This window comes from Podarcis muralis, chromosome 7, assembly GCF_964188315.1.
Source record: "Podarcis muralis chromosome 7, rPodMur119.hap1.1, whole genome shotgun sequence".
NCBI classification, from domain to species: domain Eukaryota; kingdom Metazoa; phylum Chordata; class Lepidosauria; order Squamata; family Lacertidae; genus Podarcis; species Podarcis muralis.
In genome coordinates, this window is record NC_135661.1 from 66,008,902 (window position 1) to 66,030,052 (window position 21,151).

The 21,151-nt window shown below is 44.6% G+C and overlaps 1 protein-coding gene across 5 annotated transcripts in view; it reads left to right on the top strand.

Annotated features, from left to right (window-relative positions):
* Nucleotides 1-854: 854 nt before the first annotated feature.
* ZDHHC18 (zDHHC palmitoyltransferase 18) overlaps nt 855-21,151 on the top strand; it is a 32,416-nt gene continuing 12,119 nt past the window's right edge. For 2 of the 5 annotated variants that reach the window (XR_003707774.2, XM_028738746.2), the window contains exons 1-6: nt 897-1,475; nt 8,610-8,770; nt 15,087-15,236; nt 17,672-17,809; nt 18,193-18,241; nt 19,151-19,253. Coding sequence is in view for 4 of the 5 variants with exons in the window: in XM_028738746.2 (XP_028594579.2) it covers nt 1,213-1,475; nt 8,610-8,770; nt 15,087-15,236; nt 17,672-17,809; nt 18,193-18,241; nt 19,151-19,253 (864 nt within the window). In the remaining variant the exon portion in view is untranslated. Of the gene's footprint in view, nt 1,484-8,609; nt 8,771-15,086; nt 15,237-17,671; nt 17,810-18,192; nt 18,242-19,150; nt 19,254-21,151 lie in introns of all 5 variants that reach the window. The other 3 variants (XM_028738742.2, XM_028738745.2, XM_028738747.2) reach the window with 3 other exon arrangements.

A 21,151-nucleotide genomic window follows, 5' to 3' on the forward strand; every position in this document is an offset into this window, starting at 1 on the left:
GGGGAAGCCAGGTATGATTACCATTTGATATTGTAGCCCATTCAGCATGTAAAGTGCAACCTACCAGCTGAATACAACACAGATGCAGACGGTGAGTCACTGCACAGGAGACAAAAACGTTTCCCCCCGTTTTCCAACCACATCTTTGTTTCACTAGTGCAGCAAACCATATTTGTCTTATATACATTGTGACTTCTGTACAGGATGCGGCATAATTTTCATTCATGGGAACATATTGCTTTGAAGGGATAGTACATAATTCTGTTGACAAACAATAGGCAAGAAGTTCTGTAAGCTTAAAATGTTTAAAACAGTGCATGATAAACAATAAACCTTTCTGACATACATATATAGCTTCTCTTGTGTGGGAATAAAGGGTAGCGTTTAACTAAGTTTTACTCAGAGAAGACCCATTGAAATGGGTCTTTTCTCCATATCTTTAGAAGTAGGGGAAATTATATATGATAGTTAATGGAACCTCCACCTTCAGAGAGTCGAGTACCAGATGCTCTTGGGAACATACAGCGATCAGAGAAAACCGGTTACAGTGCTTTCATGTCCTGCTTGTGAGATGCTCAAAAGGACCTTTATTGTTCCTTGCGGGAAACAGCATTTAAGGGATACTGATGTGTAGTAGCAACAACAACAACAACAGACCAGCCTTGTATCTTTACAAAAGGACGCCGCCGGCACTCTGCCCCGCGGCCAGACTCACTTCCCGCGGAATTCAATTTAAAGAGAGCGGGAAAAGCCTTGAACCCTCGGAAGCCGAAGGCCCGACAGGCCTTTTACTTGCAGACAAAGGAGTTTTCAGTATAGAGCAGCGCGGTGGGTGAGGGGAGGCGAGCGGGGCGGAGTGAAGAAGCGGGGGGAGCTGCCTGCGCGGCGGCGGGCCGTGGTGCGCGCTTCTTCCCCCCCTCCTGAGGGAAGGCGGCGGGAGCTGCTCAGGCAAGGCCGGCGGCTGCAGCGCGGACTCCAGGCCGGCGAGCGCGAGGGGGGCGCTGCGGCGGGAGGCCTCGGCGGGCAGGGGGGGGGGGTGTGCCGGTGCCCGCCCGCCGGCCGACTCATTCTCCCTCCGCCGCTGAGGGCGGGGCGACGGAGCTGCCGAGTGGGTCTCTCCCTGCCTGCCTGCCGGGCGGTCCTGGCTGCGCCAGAGGCCGCCGCCGCCGCTCGGTGGGGTCTGGACGGGGGAGGCCGGCCGGCGCCATCACCATGAAGGAATGCGAGTACCGGCAGATCCCGCCGGGCACCCCGGCCGCTCCTCCTTCCTTGGAGCCTCCGGCGCCGGCAGCCTCTTCCGTGGCAGTAGCCGCCGCCGCCACCCCGGCGCACGGGCGCCGCCGCAAGTGGGAGGTCTTCCCCGGGCGCAACCGCTTCTACTGTGGAGGCCGCCTCATGCTGGCCCGGCACAGCGGCGTCTTTCTCCTCACGCTCGGCCTCATCGTGGTCACCAGCGGCCTCTTCTTCGCCTTCGAGTGAGTCCGTGAGTGAAGGAGCCCAGGCTGGCGGGACGGGGGACACCCAACGCCCCTCCTGCTTTTTGACATTTATTTACTTCCTTGCAAAACCGTGACCTCGCTTTCCAACCCAAAGGGGTCGCAGAGTGTTTCCACATAGTCAACCTTTTTCGTTATTGCCGTCGGCAGCAGCCGAGCTTAAGGTTAAGCTAATTGCTAGAGGGTGTAACCTGTTTGCGCCTTGTGGCGACTGAAAGGCTGGCCAGGTGCGGCGTGGAATCAAACCCTTTCCTCTACAAAGTCCCGCTGTGTTCAGTGGGTGTTTCCTCCCACTTTAGGGGTGCATAGGATTGCGGACTCGAGCCCTACTTCGCCAGGCTAGTATCTAGTCCATAGAAGCTTAACATATATAACTGTCTGTGTAGGTGTAGGCAAGATTTAGGAGCCACTTTTTGATGGCGTTTTCTGAGCAGTAAACCAGTATGCCACAGTATATTTGTTAGGTGCTGCAGCCCTGTGTTTTGTGTGAAGGCACTGTGCCAAAGCTTTACTTGATAAGACAAGATAATACAGTGGTACCTCGGGTTACATACATCAGGTTACATACGCTTCAGGTTACAGACTCCGCTAACCCAGAAATAGTACCTCAGGTTAAGAACTTTGCTTCAGGATGAGAACAGAAATTGTGCTCTGGTGGCACGGCAGCAGCAGGAGGCCCCATTAGCTAAAGTGGTGCTTCAGGTTAAGAACAATTTCAGGTTAAGTGCGGACCTCCGGAACAAATTAAGTACTTAACCTGAGGTACGCGGGACGCGGGTGGCGCTGTGGGTAAATCCTCAGTGCCTAGGGCTTGCTGATCGCATGGTCGGCGGTTTGAATCCCCGCGGCGGGGTGAGCTCCCGTCTGCGGTCCCAGCTCCTGCCTACCTAGCAGTTCAAAAGCACCCCTAAAGTGCAAGTAGATAAATAGGTACCGCTTTCTAGCGGGAAGGTAAACGGCGTTTCCGTGTGCTGCGCTGGTGCCAGCTCGCCAGAGCAGCTTCGTCACGCTGGCCACGTGACCTGGAAGTGTCTCCGGACAGCGCTGGCCCCCGGCCTCTTAAGTGAGATGGGCGCACAACCCTAGAGTCGGACACAGCTGGCCTTCGGGCAGGGGTACCTTTACCTTTACCTTTACCACTGTACTGAAAAGGCACAGTGAAATAGGCATGGTTTTTACACTCCTTTTGAAAGGAGGGTGTGCTTACTTCTGACAGGGGAAGGAATTTTGTGATTCCATTGCCACTGCTGTAATAAAGTCCCTGCATTTGGATAAGCGCTAAATCCCCCCCCCCCTTTATTACATTTCTTAGGGCTTAGGGTAGCTCCCCCCCACCCCCACCCCGCCAGTTTATTCTTGCATCAACATTGTGAGATATGTTAGGTGTGAGAAAGCAATTGATACAAGATCATCCTGGAAACATCTGGCAGAGTTCACTTTCTCTCCCACTGGTGGGATTCCCATTGGCAGCAGTAGCCCATAAAAAGCCCTTAAAATAATGTGTTGTGGAGAGAGGCTGAGCCAGTAACACTTGGCCTCTTCTTACATTCTTACTGCTGACATAGCTCTCCTCTGAAAATGCAGAAACTTTGCTTGGTGCCCACAGCCCACACAAGAGGCACATCAAAATAGTGCCTAGTGAAGGCAACCTGCATTGCATGCTTTAATTGTAAGAAAAAGCATAATAAGAACAGTCACAGTGTTAGGAATACCAGAAAACTGGGGAGAGGTATTGACATCCCTTTCCTCCACCATCTTTCTCAGCCCCCTCTCTCCCATGCCACCAAGGAGTTAGCAGTTTTGTATTGAATTGTTAGGATCCCCCAAGGCATTTTACAACGGATCATAACCAAAGATGAAAGGCAAGGTGTACACCATTAAAATAAATAAATGTGCAAGACTTTGGGCTTCTCATCTCACTCAGCCTGTATGTGTGCATGCACATTTGTTCTAATAGGAAAATAAGGGGGCGGTGCTTCTCTTTCCCCACTTTGTCTTCCAAGTGCCCTGTGAATGGACCTGAGTGAATCTTTTCACCTTTGGTTATTTTAGGCTAACATAAGTGAAGACAGCTGACTTGACTCATTGAAAGTAAGAGCTGAGGTTGGGATGATTTAAGAAGTTGTTTTTCAGTGAATGGCACAAACATTCAAGAAGTTAACTTCAGATGACACCATAGGAGAGACTGCCACTTCTTAAATTTGCTCCAGAGCTTAGGTGGAAATGCAAGACATCATTAGAAAGGGTAGGATTCGTGGTGGTCTTCTTGCAGAGTAGGAAGCATTATTGTCTGTGGGGCAGGGAGAATGCACGAGGAGCTACATACATGAAGTTGGATGTTCATGCAAGTGAACGTTTGACTGAGCCCTGTCTGACTTGTGTTCATATTCTAAGCCACTTGTGGGCTGTGTGTGTGTGTGAGGAAACAAGATCTTCCGAAGGCATGCCAGCTGTCTTGCAAAGGCAGGTGGAAGTCAATCAGGTGTGTATGTGTGTGTTCAATGTTGTGCTAATGAGTATGATAGAAAGGTCAGCGGTTTGAATCTGTGCGATGGAGTGAGCTCCCATTGCTCTGTACCAGCTTATGCCATATCAGTTCAAGTAGATAAATAGGTACTGCTGCGATGGGAAGGTAAATGGCATTTCCATGCGCTCTGGCACTCCTCACGGTCCTCTGTGCACCAGTAGCGGTTTAGTCTTGCTGGCCACAACCCGGAAGGCTGCCCGTGGACAAACGCCAGCTCCCTTGGCCTGAAAAGTAAGATGGGCGCCACAGCCTTTGACTGGACTTAACTATCCAGGGGTCCTTTACCTTTACCTGCTAATGCGTAGAAGTGAGGCAGTTTTCCAAGATACTGCTGCCACATGGAGACCGCTTGAAACTGTCTCCATTGCTCCATTTGGGGTGTGCTAGCTTGTATCAGGTCTGCAGGGCCTGTCTCCCATTCTGCTAGAGTTGTTTGGCAGCAGTGTGGGGACCATTCAGCCTATTCAGCTGCCATGCATAGGCATTCTCCAGCAGCGTCTATATCAACCTTGTAAATGTCCACCAAAGTGTGTAGGCAGCTTGAGAGCTGGCATCCGGTTCCTTGCTGTCTATGACTAACAGGTGAGTGCTTAAATACATGCCTGCCATATCATGAGAAACAACTCTTAATCTCCTTCTAACGTGAAATTAAGACATCTCTGTTAGATACTTTACACTGATTAGAGGCTTTTAGCCAGGAATGGGGGGGGGGGGGGGGACATACTGTGTACCAGCTTCACTTTGTGGTATCTGGTGTTTTGCCAAGAATGGTATTTGGCTCCCCACCCTCTCGGACCACTGGGATTAGCACCACTGTGGGGAAGGAAGAGTGGTGGAGGATTCAGGGATGTATGTGAAGGGCTTATGACATGTCCCTCTGCCCTTGGTTGCACAAAAGGGAAATCAAAGGACAGCTGCAGCAGATGATACTAGTGTTGATCTGGTGTGGCTTCACAACTGAACTTGGGAGATGCATCAGATTCCTCTAATCCTCTCATGACTAGGTATCAGGAAGTATTTGGGCAGCTTTTTTGTATACGTTGGAAGTCCGTGTGATTATCAGTGCTTATAATAGTAAAGTCCTTCTGCAGTGGGCGGGGGTGTTCTGTGTTTTCCTTATGTAAACGGTGCATTCCCCAGAGTGCTGGTTTTGTCTAAAGCCTCTGCTTGCATGTCCAGCTCTCCTTGCCTTTGGTAGAAATTTAATCTTGGGAGTTTTAGCAGCTAGGCCCTGTTATTCCGTTCCAGTCATTAGGAGAGTGGAGTTGTAAGCTTTGTCTTCGCTACTGCAAAACTGTGGGTCAGTTTAATATGTTTATCCAGCCCATGTGACCTGCGCTGTGGATGGATCTTGGTACTGGTGTGATTGTGGTATTGCCTCATTGTATGCAGTAGCACTAGCCCCATGCCATCCTGTACCACGCCACACATGTCAACTACCTAAACATTAACAGAGACCAGCTGCAGTACCCTAGCTGCCTGTAAATCTACATCCAGTTGTTTGCAGTCACAGAAAACCTTAACCACCTTCAGCTTTGACTTTATATTCTCAGAAGCTGACTTTGCTTCAGAAGACATCTTAATGCTGTTCCTTAAGTTGACAAGATAGCCCCCTAGCCAACTTCCTCTCTGGAATTTTCTCTCCCCTTTCCCTGCTAGATCAAAAGTTGATGTGATTTTGAAAAGTAAAATAGCATTTTGGAATAACTAGGGGCTCTCTCCTCCACTCGTATCCATGTAGTTTTGCATATTGGAGGGCTGGAGCTAGAAGGGACCTTTGCCTTTCTTTTGCTTGTGTACACTTCCCCTTTCTGCCCACTGTTCAGCGAAATCCATGCTTCTTTTGCCTTGGCTGCAAGGCAGACTGCAAGATGCTGGCTGGCAGGGGGGGTTTTGTGCTGTTTTCCATTGGCTTGTGCTTTTGGTTATCTGTAGTAGGGGTGGGAACGAAGGGGGAAGAGTGCTTCTTCCTCAGCCAGTGTGCTGGGTTCAAAGGCTGTTACTCCAGAATCCATGCAAATATAAATACATTATTGTTGAGATGATCCATTTCTGGACCGCCTCTCTCTCTATAAACCGTCCTGGACTCTGTGTTCATCATCTGAAGCCCTTCTTTGTGTGCGTCCTCCATTTGAGGTCCAGAGGGTGGCAACATGAGAATGGGCCTTTTCTGTAGTGGCTCCCTGTTTGTGGAACACTCTCCCCAGGGGGGGTTGTTTGATGCCTTCAGTATATACATTTTAGATACTAGGGGAAAACGTTCCTCTTCAACCTGGCTGATTAATATACTACAGCCTTTTAAATGTATCTGTGGGAAAGGTGGGTATTGTTTTGTTGTTTTGGTTCAATTTTTTACTTGTGTTTTATCTTGTATTTTATTCTGTGAACTGCCCTAAGATCTTTTGATGAAGGGTAATATATACAATCAGTCAATCAATCAATCAATCAATCAATCCTAGTTAGCCTTTGAAACAGCCCTGTTTACATAGATAAGCTTAAGTAGCTGCTTGGGATCCACTAAAATCAGTAGGGATTAGTAAACATATGTTATATGTTGCATCCTGCTCGTGATAAACATTTCAGAGGAAGCAGGGCTTGTGCTGAATTTCCCCCACTGTCCAGGGTTGTGGGGCTTTTAGCTGGTCTCTGCAGCCGTGCTTCGAATGGCACATGCCAAGAAGTGGTAATATTGATCTCCAAGCTATGTGAAATTTCCCCTGTTGATTTCCACAGACCAAACTGCTGTTTAAAGACACAGGATCAGACAAGGACATTTCCCCCTGGTTAGTTGACAAGCCTCTGTCACAAACTGTACTTCTGCCATAGTCTTAATATCAGCTCATTCACTGCACCTTCTGCAGCCTTTGTGGCTGTCTTTCTGCCAAACAACCCCAGCCCTTGAAAATCTGTTCTTTACTGAAAAGAACAGAACAGAAATAGTATTAATTTACCTCATGACACACAGCTTACTCCCACTTCTCAAATCAAGCTCCCACCCACCCTGCTTCTCCTTTTTAAAAAGAATGCCATGGTTGCCCTTGACAACTCTAGGCCCAGCGTGATCAGGTTTTCCCTCGCTAATTTCCCCCTCTCCCAGATATGGTGACATGTCCTTGGACTATACTTGTGGTCTCATATATTGAAACCCTAAATAAGGATTCAAATGTCATTGCCACCTCTGGATTCAGGTGGAGTTACTGTTCTTTTATAAAAAGTCTTGTTTGGATCTGGCTTCGTTAACATCAGACGCAGCAGTTCCAGTAATCTGGCCACCCACTTTCGTGGACCAGAGTACAGTCGTACCTTGGACGTCGAACAGAATCTGTTCTGGAAGTCCATTCAACTTTCAAAACGTTCGGAAACAAAAGCACGGCTTCCGATTGGCTGAATAGGAAGACATGGAAGCCCTCTCGGACGTTCGGCTTCCAAAAATAGTTCGCAAACCAGAACAGTCACTTCTGGATTTGCGGCATTCGGGAGCCAAAATGTTCGAGAACTAAGCTGTTTGGAAACTAAGGTACAACTGTATAGCTCAGAGTAGATGCTGGAGGCACAGGGTCTGGTGGCATGTCAACCTTGAGTTAAAGAGCAAGGGGAAAACAGCTGTGCTTCAGCAAGGTGATCCAAAACTGCTGGAGGCAGTGAAGCTTGTTTTAACCAATGGATTCACTGTGTTTTCCAACACTAAATAATTGTGAACCAGTGTGATCCAGACAAATATTGGCATTGTCAAGTCTCATGCAGTCACACTGGCCCTGGGTAGCCGTTGACAAGTAACTTACCTCATAGTCCATGTTCTGCTTCAATGAAACATAATAATTGTGGCCTCCCTCACAATATCTCTGTGATAGAAATCTAAAAAGATATTCAACTATTTGTTCATTAAAAATGGAGCTGTGTCCATTATATAAAAAACAATGATAAAAGTGGATATATACACAGCAGGTTAATAAGATAAGAGGGCATCAGCTGTGCGACTAAACAGTCTTTAGAAACTGTATCAAGCTTACACAATCTAGTTTGTAGATTTGCTTTCTTCAGGATTTAAGGAAAAACTAGATTTTTTAAAAATTGAATTTATATTCTCCCCCCAGCAAAAAAACCCACATTTTAAAAGGACTGTGTAGTAGGGAAGGATTTACTCCAGGAATAAGCTATGACTGATATAAATGATTCTTACCTCATAAGATAGCTATTGCTGTCCACTCTGCCCCTTAATCCAGCCTTGCATTTAGCAATTTGCCTGGCAGGCATAGGTGACCAGGAGTTTTATGTAGGCAGGCATATGAAACTCTATAAAGGGAAGGGGCACTAGATCAAACTGTCCTTCATCCACTCTGTCCCAACTCCACAACAAGCATGGATGCACAGGCAATTTGCTTCTTAGCCGATGAGTAATTTTTGTAACTTTTGTGAGCTTATTTGCAAAGCGGTCCTTAAAAGATCTACAGAATTTTGCAAGGTGGAATCTGAAGAAGTTATGATCTGTTGGCTCCAGTGGCCAACTAAAAGAAACTGTCCGCGAGTGTAGTGTTTGTGTGGTGAATGGGGGCCCTACTTCAAAAATGTGTTGTTCTTTTTTTCAGCTGTCCCTTCTTGGCTCGTAACCTGACCTTGGCCATTCCCATCATTGCTGGCATCCTGTTCCTCTTTGTCATCAGCTGTTTGCTGCAGACCAGTTTCAGAGATCCTGGTATCCTGCCCAGAGCCACCCCCAGTGAAGCTGCAGACCTGGAGAAATGGATAGGTGAGGTTCTAGTTGTCATTCTTCTACATCCTTGGAAAAAATTTAAAGCTCTGCTCGTGATCTCATGGTATGCAACATCCTCGTTTGAGCATTTTCCTGAGTCTGAGGCTATCATGAAGGGAGACAAAGCAGTTGCCAGATCTTCACTGGAGGGAGCCAATGGCTTAAACCTTTTCTAGGGAAAACCTGTGGTGACAGTGAGCAGCAGGCCCGTCCTATGTGACATTGCCTTTCCAAAATCTCCAAGAGAGATGAAGCCTGGGGACCTAGGAGTGTGAATTCATTGTAGTAGGAAGCTGGGTCCTAAAATGGTGATTGTGTATGTTTCAAATAAGGGAATTGCAGATGTCTCTAGCTTCCTGTTGGATCTAACCCTTTATAGGTCACATGACCAATTTCCCAGATGACTCAGCCAGATAACATAGTTCTGTTTCCTCTGCCCCAGGCATGTCCAACTCCCAAGAGTCTGCAATCTACTCCCAGTATAAAAAAAGTTGGCAGTGATCTACCCATTGTCATTGGATGGAGGAGGAGCGTGCGTGGGGTGGGTGGGTGGGTGGGTGGGTGGAAGGGGAGGATTGCCCAGAGTTGTTCAGCTTTTCTTGGGGATGATTCCCCACAGTTGTTGAGCTTTTCTTGGAGGGGAGAGAGAAGAGTTTCTGAGCTTTTTTTAAGAGAGTATGCCAAAAATCCCTAATAGGCTGCTAATTAATGCGTCCAGCGCTAAATGAAACTATTGTATCCCCAATCACCAGCAGCAGACGCCAAACGACCGCCCACTAGACGTGACGGAGTGACAGACAGAGGGGGGCGGGGGGCGGACCCATCTCTCGGGGATCTACCTGTTGATCGCTGGTCGGCTGGTTGGACATCTGCTCTACCCTACTGCAAAACTTGGGTTGTTTTTGTTGTGACTTCTACTAATAAAAAATGCAACCTTTTATGTGTTGTGATGGTGGCTCACTGATCAGTCAGTCAGTCAGTCCAGAGTTACCAAGAACAAAATGAATACTTTTTCATTAATTTTTAAACCAAACAAGATTTCCCAAAAGATCTATATGCTTTTTTGCCAGTGACATTCAAGGCAACTGCCAACATTTCATAACAACAGCAAACAGAATAAAAACATGTCATTAGTACAAAAATAGTAGATAAAACCTACCATTAACTAATTCAGTAAACTCATCTTCAAATCAAACTGGGCCGACTAGCATAGTGATACACACCAGTCCCTACAACAAATTATATTTAAATCACCAAAATTGTCAAAAAGATGAATATGAAGTGACCAGGAAAAGAGATACAGATTTATTGGCTTAAATATGAATGAATCTTAATTTGCGTCAGCCATCGGCCATAGCAGTACAACAACAATATGATATACAAAGAATAGAATTAAAAAGTCAATTATATAAAATATATTTTAGGATTTTGAATCAATAGTCAAATAGTGGATTTTATTTTGATTGCCCCAGCTAAAAACCTTGCAAGCTTTGCTATTGGCTTAAATATTGTACCAGCCTTCTCATTTCTGCACTGTGGCTTGGAACAAATTCTGATGCAGGCATAGTGAGTGTTGAACTTGGAGCTTATCCTGTGTTTTAGCCTTGGTGGTGATAAGCTGTCAGATAATTTCTGCCAGTTCCTCAACTGAGCCAAATATTTATTGTTGCTGTTTAGGGCTTCAAGATTGCAATTTATAACCAGCTAAACATTGTGATATATCACGATATCTGAAAAAAGGAAGAAACTACACAGAGGCGAACAGGACAATGTCCTGGCAACTGCTACTACTTAAGGGTCTAAAACTGATAAATGATGATATTATGGTCACTTTTAGCAGCAGGCAAGCCAAAATGCATCCAAATGAGACTTTTGGCTTTGGGCTTGGCTACCAAATGGTGGTATTCCGGACAATCCAAAGTATGGTGATAAGTCATAGTGAATACAAATAATCTGAGACGGCGGCAGCAGAACCAATATCAAAGTGGGCACAGAAGCAGCAGGAGCCTGACAGCAGTGGCACAATAATCAGCAGCCTGCGAAGCCTCAGCATGGCAGTGGGCAGTGGCAGCCAGTTAAGCCTTGTCATGGTGGTGGCAGTAGTGGTGGTCTGCAAGGCCTTATGGGAGTAGCAGAAGCGGTGACAGCCTGCAAGGCCTTTCGGTGGTGGCAGGAGATAGTAGCAGAAGCACAGGTGGCCTGCAAGGCCTCGCTGAGGCAGGCTGCCACAACTTCTGCCACCAACTCCCACTACCGCCAGGAGGACTTGCTGGCAACCTCCACTTCTTGCCACCACAATGAGGCCTCACAGGCTGCCACTACTATTGCTGCCATCTCCTGTCACTGACGCATGGCCTTGCAGGATGCCACTACTGCCATCACCTCCTGTGACTGCTGCAAGTCCCAGCAGGTCTCTGCTGCCTGAACTCGCAGACCACCACCGCTTCTGCTGCCACTTCCCATCGCCACTGCAAGGCCTCACAGGCTGCTCCCATCACTCTCTTGCAGGCCACCGCCTTTACTGCAGCCATATTCCATTGCTGCCGTGAGGCCTTGCAGGGTGTCATTACTGCAGCCACCTTTTGTCACTGCCCTGAGGCTTTGCATGCCGCTGCCGCTACATCTGCCACCTCTCGTCACTGCTGTGAGTCCTTGCAGGCTGCCGCTGCTGCTGCCACTGCCTCCCATCACTGTTGTGAGTCTTCGCAGGGTGCTGCTGCTACTGCCGTCACTCTTAGCACTGCCACAAGGCCTCTCAGGTCACCACTGTTTGTGCCACCACCGCTACTGCCCCCAGCTCCTGTTGCCACCATGAGGCCTCGCAAGTTGCCACTGTTCATTCCATCGCCGCGAGGCCTTGCAGGTTGTCGCTACTACTGCCGACATGTACTGCGGTCATGGCAAGCTGTTTCTGCCACTGCTGCTTCTGCCTCCTAGCAAGCCTGCTGGCAGTCCCAGATTATTTGTATTCACTAATGACTCATTGCCATACTTTGGATTGTCCTGAATACCACCATTTGGTAGCCAAGCCCAAAACCAAAAGTCCTGTTGAGATGCATTTTGGCCTACTGATGAAACTGAGTGTGTGATGATTGATAATACTGTCATTTATCCATTTTAGACCCCTTAGTAGCAGTTGCCAGGATAGTGCCCTGTTTGCCTCTGTATAGTTCCATCCTTATTTCAGACATTGTGGTAGTTTGCAATGTTTAGCTGGTGATAACATTGCAGTGTTTAGCTGGTGAGTTATTGCGATGTTTAGCTAGTGAGTTATCGCAGTGTTTAACTGGTGAGTTGTCACGATGTTGAAAACCAGATATCGCCTAGCCCTTATACACATTGTGATTCGCAATATATTTCCAGCTCAAATATTATGAAACAATTATCACAATGTGAACTTCAAACTGGTTTTGGACGATATATTGCCCAGCCCTTTTGCTGTTCCATTCCTCTGAAGCAGTTTGAGGGGCAGCTTGTGTGAGTTAAACAATCTTTCTCTCATTCAGAACACGGAGGGAAGACAGCTTCTAGCTGTCTGTCATAATTTGTTTCTGGCTGTTCACTTGTAGGTGACCAGGTAGGGAAGCTTACAAAGTTGTTGGAGAGGAGAGGTTACACCAGATTTTTGTGGGCTGGCACACTAGAGTAAATTTTCATGGAGTCATAACTTATATAAACATTGCAAGGTCACTATTTTATTCAGCAGCTCGTCTCCCACCAGAAGTGCATTTAATGCTGCATCTTAAAATTCATTGGATTGGTAAAAGGAGGGGAAGGATGGCTTACTTGAAATCCATATGATCCCAATTTATTAGGAATTGGAAGTGTGAGTTTAAACCAGTCTTTCCCTGTGCCCAAGCTTTGTGATTGAGGAGCCAAATACCTGTTCTCGTGGCTTAGTGGTTCTTCAGATACATTTTTGGAGGTTTGTTGACAGGTCTGATGGACTTTGATTGGCTTGTTTAGAACTGGTTCTATTTATTGGTTTAATGTATATTTTAAACCGTTTTGTGATTTTATTATATGAAAACTGGTAAAGAAGCGTATTATAACGTCACCCCTGTTCATTTTGTCCACTAAAATCTAAAGAACTACATTTTGAGTGTAATTCAGTTATTTGCAAATCAATTTATCCAGCAATATGGAACTGCAACTTAAATGACAATGAGGAGCTGTTGTGGAGAAGGGAAATAGAGTTGTAAGGGTAAGGAACCAAATACATGGGACAAAAGTCAATTGTCCAGATGCATTTTAGAGTTGTGATACTGGTTGGAGTCTAACTCACATGTAAATGCATATTACTCCTATTCTGTCCCAAGTGCACTGCTTTCCTATTTGCTTCTGAGTTCAGTTCAAAGCATGGCATTCACCTTTACTGCTGTAAGTTGTCTGAAGCCTGTGTTGCTGTGGAAATGCCTTCTTCCATATGTTATCTCCCCAATTCCTTAGATCTGCAGTGGAGGTGTGCTGATGAAATGATTGTTTAAATGTACAGTTGTTTATAGCCAAGTAGCCTGGATTTGCTTCTGGCTGTGATTTTATGTTCTGTGTTAACTGTATTTTCTGAATACAGATTTAACTACTGAAGCTGCATGCAACTGAGAATCCAGCTAAATAAAATGAACTCTTCTGCCACGCTAAGAATTATTGTGCAATAGCACTACAGAAAAAAATGTCTGGAGGCTGTGTTCAGTAGGCTTCTCCCATTTACTTAGCTTCAGCCTGATAGTGTGATGCTAGCTGGAAGTGCTTAGATATGATGGAGATAAGGTAGAAAGTTGGCATATTTTATGTTTCACAGCGGATCAGATTATAGATTTGACTAGCAGCAATTCTATAAAGAAAGCACTTAAAGCAGGAATGTCAAAGATATGCCCACAGATTGTATCAGGTCCTTTGGAGGTCTTAAATGCTCGAATTGTCATCTTTTTGCTGGAGTCATCTTAAGCCATCACTGTGTGCAAAATTTACAAAGCAAGAGTACCTACTTAGAATCTCTTAACAGTTTAAGGCACAACTAATCTTTTGTAAGTGATCCTTACTATTCAGACTTGCCAGTGGTCCACAATATTTTGCTGGCCTTGTAGTCAAGAAACAAAAACTTTATTCCTGCATGTGCCCTCCAGCTTGACTAATGAAACCACCTTCCTTTTTTTCATGTGTGGAACGCACCTTCATCAAGCCTTAGCTACCCCCCTTCCTTTTCTGGCAGAGAGTGTGTTGCCTTTGGCTGCTGTTTGGCAGAGGGTCTCATCTGCCGAGTAGCAGCCAAGGAAACCTCCTACCTCCCTTTCCAGTTCTGAAGCAAGGAAGCAGGCAGGATCTTGCCCCCTTGGCTCTGTATGACTGAAGTGCTTTAGGCACCTTAGCCACATAATTGCCAAAGAATCCAGTCTTGTTTCCAACCTTGGTGTTGGGGAGGGAGCCAGGGATTGTCATAGAGTTGCTGGGACAGTCCCTTGCCTACCTCTGTAGTTTCAAAGCCTGGAAGTTAGTATAGATGCTGATCATGCTCATTAGGGCAGGGACTGTCTAGCTGCCCTCATTAGTGGGGCAAGCAAAGATGTGGAAGCCTGCTTAAGAACATAAGATGTGCTCTTGCTGGATCAGACCATAGCTGGCCCACCTATTCCAGTATTCTTTGCAAGGATCCAAGCAACCAGCAGACACTAGGTGGCCCACAAAAATTTGGTTGGTGGTAGACCATAATACAGCACCTGCTTACTTCAGAGCTGCAAAAAAAATCTCCATAATTCTAAAGCCTCTTGCCTGTAGCCAGGGGCCTGTTCTGTTGAAAGTTGCAGCCAGGCTTGTAGTACCATAGAACATAAGGACTGGATATAGGAATCCAAAGAGAAATCCTGTACAAGATCAGGCTGCCAGTTTATCTTTCTAAAGAGAAAGACATGTGAGAATCAGAAAGGTCTGATTCTTTCTGTCTTGAGGTCAGTAATTCACACATCTATTTTCCACGCTGGCTTCTCTTAAAAATCTAATTCAAGTAAACTTTCATTTTAGAATAGGGTGTGTGTTCTGAACATGGGTTGTTTGTTCAGAATTCTACACTTTTTGTATGAGTTATAATATTGTATAGACATGAGGAACAATGCATATTTAAAAATGCCTCTAAAAGATGCACTGCAAAAATGGATTCTGTTTCATACTTGTGGAGTTTTATGGTTCAGATGGCATGTGTGTGAGTTGCGAGTTCTGCTTTTGGACAGGGGACTCAATGAGAAGATGGTCACATTCCCTCCATCCCTGTGTTCCATTCTGGGATGAGTGTAATATGTGGATGTTTTTGCCTTTGCAGACAGCCTGGGCACTTCAACCTACCGCCCACCTGCCCGCACCATGGAAGTTGTTATAAATAAATACATGGTGAAGTTGAAATACTGCTATACTTGCAAAATGTTCCGTCCTCCCAGGACCTCCCACTGCAGTGTCTGTGACAACTGTGTAGGTAAGTTCAGAAAGAATTGCCTTACAGGCTGTCAGCGTTGCAGTTCTTACCTAATCTTCCTGCTTCACCTGAAGGCCAGAAGTGTGTGAATATGAGGCAGTGTCCTCTTCCATAATCAATCTCAGCTATGTCCCAGATATTTGAGTCTGGGTTGACACACGAAGAGAAGCATTGCCTATTTGCAGAGTGAAGAGAGGGCTGGGCAGGACTTCCATTGGCTGGTTGATGGGCTTCATTGTGCTTAACAGATCGGATAGGCTTCGTTGACTGTTGCACCTCCCCACCCCAATTTTTGTTGTACTCCCATCTCCATTTTCCTGTTTTTGCTGCTTCAGTAACCATCCCCCCCAATGCCAGACTTCAAACGTGAAAGCCTCAGTCTTGGAAGAACAATAATCTCTTGTTCTAAATTGCTCCAGGATTCTCTCTTGTGTACATGCAACAGATTAACCAAGCCATTTCTCTAGTGTCTTGGAGGAAGAATACATGAAACACAATACTTGTAGAATTTCTAAGGTGTATAACGTTCTTTTTTATGTAAATTGCAGTGACTAGACCGTACTTCCCTCACTGAACACACACATACACAAAAATACATGCATTTTGAAAGCAAAGCATTGGTTTCCTTGATATAGGATTTAAATTGACACATTGCACTGACTTGGGGAGCACCCTCTTGGAGAAGGGGAGATGTATATTCCTGGGAAAGATTGCCAAGTTCTTAGACATGTTAGGATCTGTTGAAGTAGTTATGGAGAGGTGACACAGGAATATTGAGCGCAATGTAACCTTTCTGAAAATTCAAGGGACAGGCAAGTTGCAAAAATATTTCTGCTTTAAAGAAATTTCAGCCCTAAATGCCTTCCATTCCTGGGCTGTTTGTAATGGTGAATTTTTCCTTTAGCAGTGGATTGTAATAAACATTAAAGGGCATATCAAGACATGAACAAAAGCTGTGGATACGCCCACATTGTTAACTCTTGCCAGGATGTATAGTGCTTCAGGGGGAGGGGGAGGTCTCTGGGAGACAATCAGTCATGAAATGGATTGCTGGGTGCCTGAATTGCGCAGTTTCTTTCTCTCGTTCTCTTTCTATATATGCTAAGGCAGTCTGATGAGTATACCTTCAAGAATTCAGTCTGAAAACAGATTTCCTTCCTCAGCCAAGTACATGTATAGTCATGTAGGTTATAGAGAGCAATTACAAGAACCAACTCGAAGGAAGTGTAATGTTAGGTTGAGTTGCTGGGCAGCACAGAACAACCATGTTCTGGGCAGGCTATGGCCAGCAACCATTCAAATGCTTTTCAGTAACACATATGTTTTATATTCATCCAAAGATCTCAAGGCAGTTTGCAGCATAAAAATACAAAACAAACTGTATCCTTTGTGTGTGTAAGAGAGAGGAGGGTGAGGAATATATGATCAGGGACCAGATATTATAACATGACTAGTGTACTTATTTTTGTACAAGTAAGGCCACAAATCCTTGCTTTGGGAGTCTTTAAATGCCTATAGATCTGGTAGTGCTGCAGGACAAGGAATATATTTTATAACAGGATAGATCCACGCCCTGGGCTTAATGGCTAAAGGAAGACTTGGAGTTGGCTTTTCCACAACCAAACCAACACCTGAATATCCCCCCAAAGGTCAGCCCTCAACAAGGGCTGATACAATTGTATGTGTGATACAATCAGAAGCATCCATTGATTTCAGAGAAAGTGACTTGAAATGGCCACAGCCCTCTCCTTTTTTCTTTTTAAAAAAATCAAGTTATTATTCTCATTGTGTATATATTAGAAGAGGACACGGTCCTAAGAGTGGCCTCCAGTATTATTATTTTTTTGCAGTGCATTCTCTTGAAAATATACTTGAAATGCTGAAAATAAAGCTGCCAATATAATAATGCTACTATACAAATCTATTGTTTGACTCCACTTGGAATGCTTTGTACAGTTCTGGATGCCACACCTAAAAAAGGATGTTCTAGAGTTAAAAAAGGAAGCAGAAAGAGGCAACCAAAATAATCAAGAAACTGGAGCAACCGCACAGAGAGGAATGGTTACAACTTTTTAGGTTGGAAAAAAATGTCAACTTTGGGGGCACAAGATAGAAATGTATAAAATTATGCATAGTGTAAAGAATGAGTACAGGAGTGAGTTCCCATCTTCTCCCTCCCTCAAAATACTAGACCCAGTGGGACATCCAATAAAGCTGAATGTTGGAAGATTCAGGACAGACAAAAAAGAATATAGTACACAATATAAAGTGGAATTAATGGAATTAACTACCATAGGATGTAGTGATGGCCACCAACTTAAAAGGGAATTAGACAAATTCATGGTGCTGCTATGCTTCTTTTGCTTTTGTTTTCCTTGGGTGTGTGGTATGTAAACCACCCTAATATTATCATCTTGTTGCCTTCCCCCCCACAGAACGGTTTGATCACCACTGTCCCTGGGTGGGCAACTGCGTAGGGAAGCGCAATTATCGATACTTCTATGCCTTCATCCTCTCCCTCTCCTTCCTGACAGCCTTCATCTTCGCTTGTGTCATTACCCATCTTGCCCTGCGTAAGTATAGCTTTTAATAAAGTACTTTCTGAACCAGAAGCTCTTCAGCTGTCCCTGTAGGTGTCTGGGTGAGCACATTTCCAAGCCAGGATGCTTTTCAGTGCACCATGCCACCAATCTCTTTGGATGGAGGGAGAATTTACAACACCAAGCCAACTGTAAAGTGTTATTTAAAAGCTGGTAGAGCACAACATTTTACATACGTGCATTATCGTGCTAAATTTAGGCAAACCTATCCAGGATAACCCAAAACTTGCCTCACTGCTTCAGTCTTCAGGAGAACCTGAGCTTCCAGAAGGGTTCTGTATGCTGTCAGTGTCACGTGACCTCTTGCATGCTTGAAATATAAAAAAACTCATTCCTCTTTTTGCTTTGCTTTGCAGGCTCCCAGGGAAGTGATTTTCTCACTGTTTTGAAAGCAACACCAGCAAGATATCCTTTCACTATCGGTCTTCCTCCCCCCCCTCCCCTCCTTTTTTTGTTGGGGACAAAGAAAGAGCCAGTTTAACATAACAGATTCTAAAATCTAAAATGTCCTTCAACGTGTTTTCTGAGTGGGTAAAGCAAGAAACAGCCAAACTCTCATGATCACTCACACAGGGAATCTTCTTATAGCGGTCAAAGAAAACTTTTGCTTTGGGGCTCGATCTTTGTTAATCATCTCTTTTTTTCTTTTTGCAGAATTGTCCACATAATTCTGCCTAACAGCTAGGACTGATACAAAGAATGGCTTCATTTTGTAAAAATTTGACTACGTAGCCCAGTGTTTTCAATCGTGCCCAAACTGAAAAACAAATTCTCAGTGGCCCAAAGCAGAAATAATATTCAGCCCTGTGATCAGACTTCCCTTGATGCAGCTTGCCTGGTGCCATGTTCATTTCTTTTTGGTGTCAAATGGAGACCCTTTACATCTTCATTTTAACCTGGCCTGTGTGGCTGTCCTGTATGATGTACTGCTTTACTTTGTTGCCGCCATTTGTTGTTAGTTTTATTTTCTTGTTTATGGGTTTTAAATTTTAAAAACCTGCTAATTACTAGTACCTTTAACTAATCATTGAATCCTTTAAAGGACTGAAAAGCTGGGTATCTGATATTGCATATAAATAGCTAGAGATATCAGAAACTGAATCCTGGAACTCATGTACAGTATGTTTCTTGTTTTAGTGAACTACTTATGATAATTATCAACCAGTTTTTTTGTTCATGCCACCTTCCAGAAATATGCTGAAAGTGGTTTGAGGGGTGGTAAACTAAAGGAAAAGATGCTTGTCTAGGGCTATTTGGGGTGAGTGGGTTCTCCACAATCACATACTGATGTTCCTTCCTTGACTCTTCACTCACTGTGTTGGAATTGGTGGTCTGTTTTTTCTCAGTATGGTCTATTTTTGGCCTCTCAGGGTTTCACACTTACTTAGTTGCCTCCAACTTGACAACCAATGAAGATGTGAGTATATATTTTTTTCCATCTCCGTTCATCAAATAGAAGCCCAGTCACTCCTTATTAGGGTTTTAAACCAATTCCATAATCAAGTAAACAGTAGCACCCCTACTTTTAGCCCCAAAGACTATAATCTTTGTTTCTGGATTATACCTGCATATGCTGCATCAGACCCCACCTTAGAAGTCATTCCCTCTTGTGTGGGAGAGAAAGGAGAATGCTTCTTCTAAAGTGGTGCTTGCTATCCACTATTTCTGTCAGATTCTCATACGAAATCCATCTGATTTCATCAGGACAACTTTTTAATTGATTATACTAACTTCTATTTGATGAGATATGTTGTAGTCCTAATTCATGACTGGGGATAAGAGCAAAGCAGCCCTTTATGCTTCTAAAGACTTTTATTTTATATTTTAATTTGTTAGTTGCTCTTCTATTAAAAGTGTTCAGATTGGCTTGCAAGAGAACGATAAAATTCTATATTATGTAAGACTTTAATCAATATATGGGGAACAAATCATTGTCATGCACTCCTCTATTGTGGAACTCTCTGCTCTGCACCTCAATAAATTTCATATATGTAAATGGGGAGAATACAGAGTAAGGCCTCTTAGATCTCCAGCATACCTAAGAAGGTGGAGAGGTAATGATGCAACAATGCAGCACCAGGGCTCTCTATGATAGCAAAGTGTCATTGTGTGATTTATGTGCTTGTCAGTACAGTGGTACCTCTGGTTACATACTCTTCAGGTTACATACGCTTCAGGTTACAGACTCTGCTAACCCAGAAATATTACCTCAGGTTAAGAACTTTGCTTCAGGATGAGAACAGAAATCGTGCTCCGGCGGCACGGCAGCAGCAGAAGGCCCCATTAGCTAAAGTGGTCTTCAGGTTAAGAACAGTTTCAGGTTAAGAACGGACCTCCGGAACGAATTAAGTACTTAACCCAAGGTACCACTGTATGTACCAACTTTCATAATAAAACATTAAGATGATACAAAAATGCAGATGGTGCTCTCCACTGAATGGTTATAAATTGTGTAAAAGTCAAAGGATTGTAGGAGACTTTCAGCAGAAAATGTATTGTATAGATGACACACACACGATTTCAGTTGATGCACTAAGCAATTGCTGTGTTGTGGATTTTGAGCCCTCTTAAAAAGGTTAAGATTCAGCCACTAACTTGTCAAAAGAGGGAGTAGTGTTTGCATGAAACCCCTTCTTTGCTTCCCTCTAACCAAACAGTTGAAAGTCCCATCCTTTGGATTAGTATGATAAGATTTGTAACATTAAAATATACAGTTGTTTGTGGTGGAACATTCACAAACAAATGGTATGTGCTTTGAACTTGATATCTTTAAATTTGTAAATTTTCACTTGAATCACCCATGCGACCATTTTGGCTCCCAAGGTCCAATTTCCCCACCCGTCTGTCAGTCATAGGATGTCGTATGACTGAGCGCTTGGTGGGGCCACCCATCTGTCAAAATCCCTTGTGCTTTGCAAAACTTAAAAGAGGGAGATTTGTAAAGGGTTCTGCTAGTCTTCTTCCTTCTGCCTTTAAATCCCCAATCTCAGGATTAAAAGGGGAGCAGGAGGAGACTCACCAAGCTTTTTGCGAGTCTCCTCGTGCTTCCCTTTCTAAGCCTCCAAGATGAAGAATTTAAAGCAGGAGGGAGACTTGCCAAAGGCTTTAGGACAGCTCCAGTTTTCCGATTTGACCCTCCAGAAGCTCAAATGGGAGCACAGGGGCTGTCTTAAAGCCTTTGCAAAAGCCTCTTTGAAATAGAGCTATTTCAAAGGGTGTTTTTGCACAGACTTTAACCCCCACTCAGATGTTGAGCGGAGATTAAGTCCTGCTGCCTGCTGGGAACAGGATAGCACAGCCAGTGAAGGATTAAAC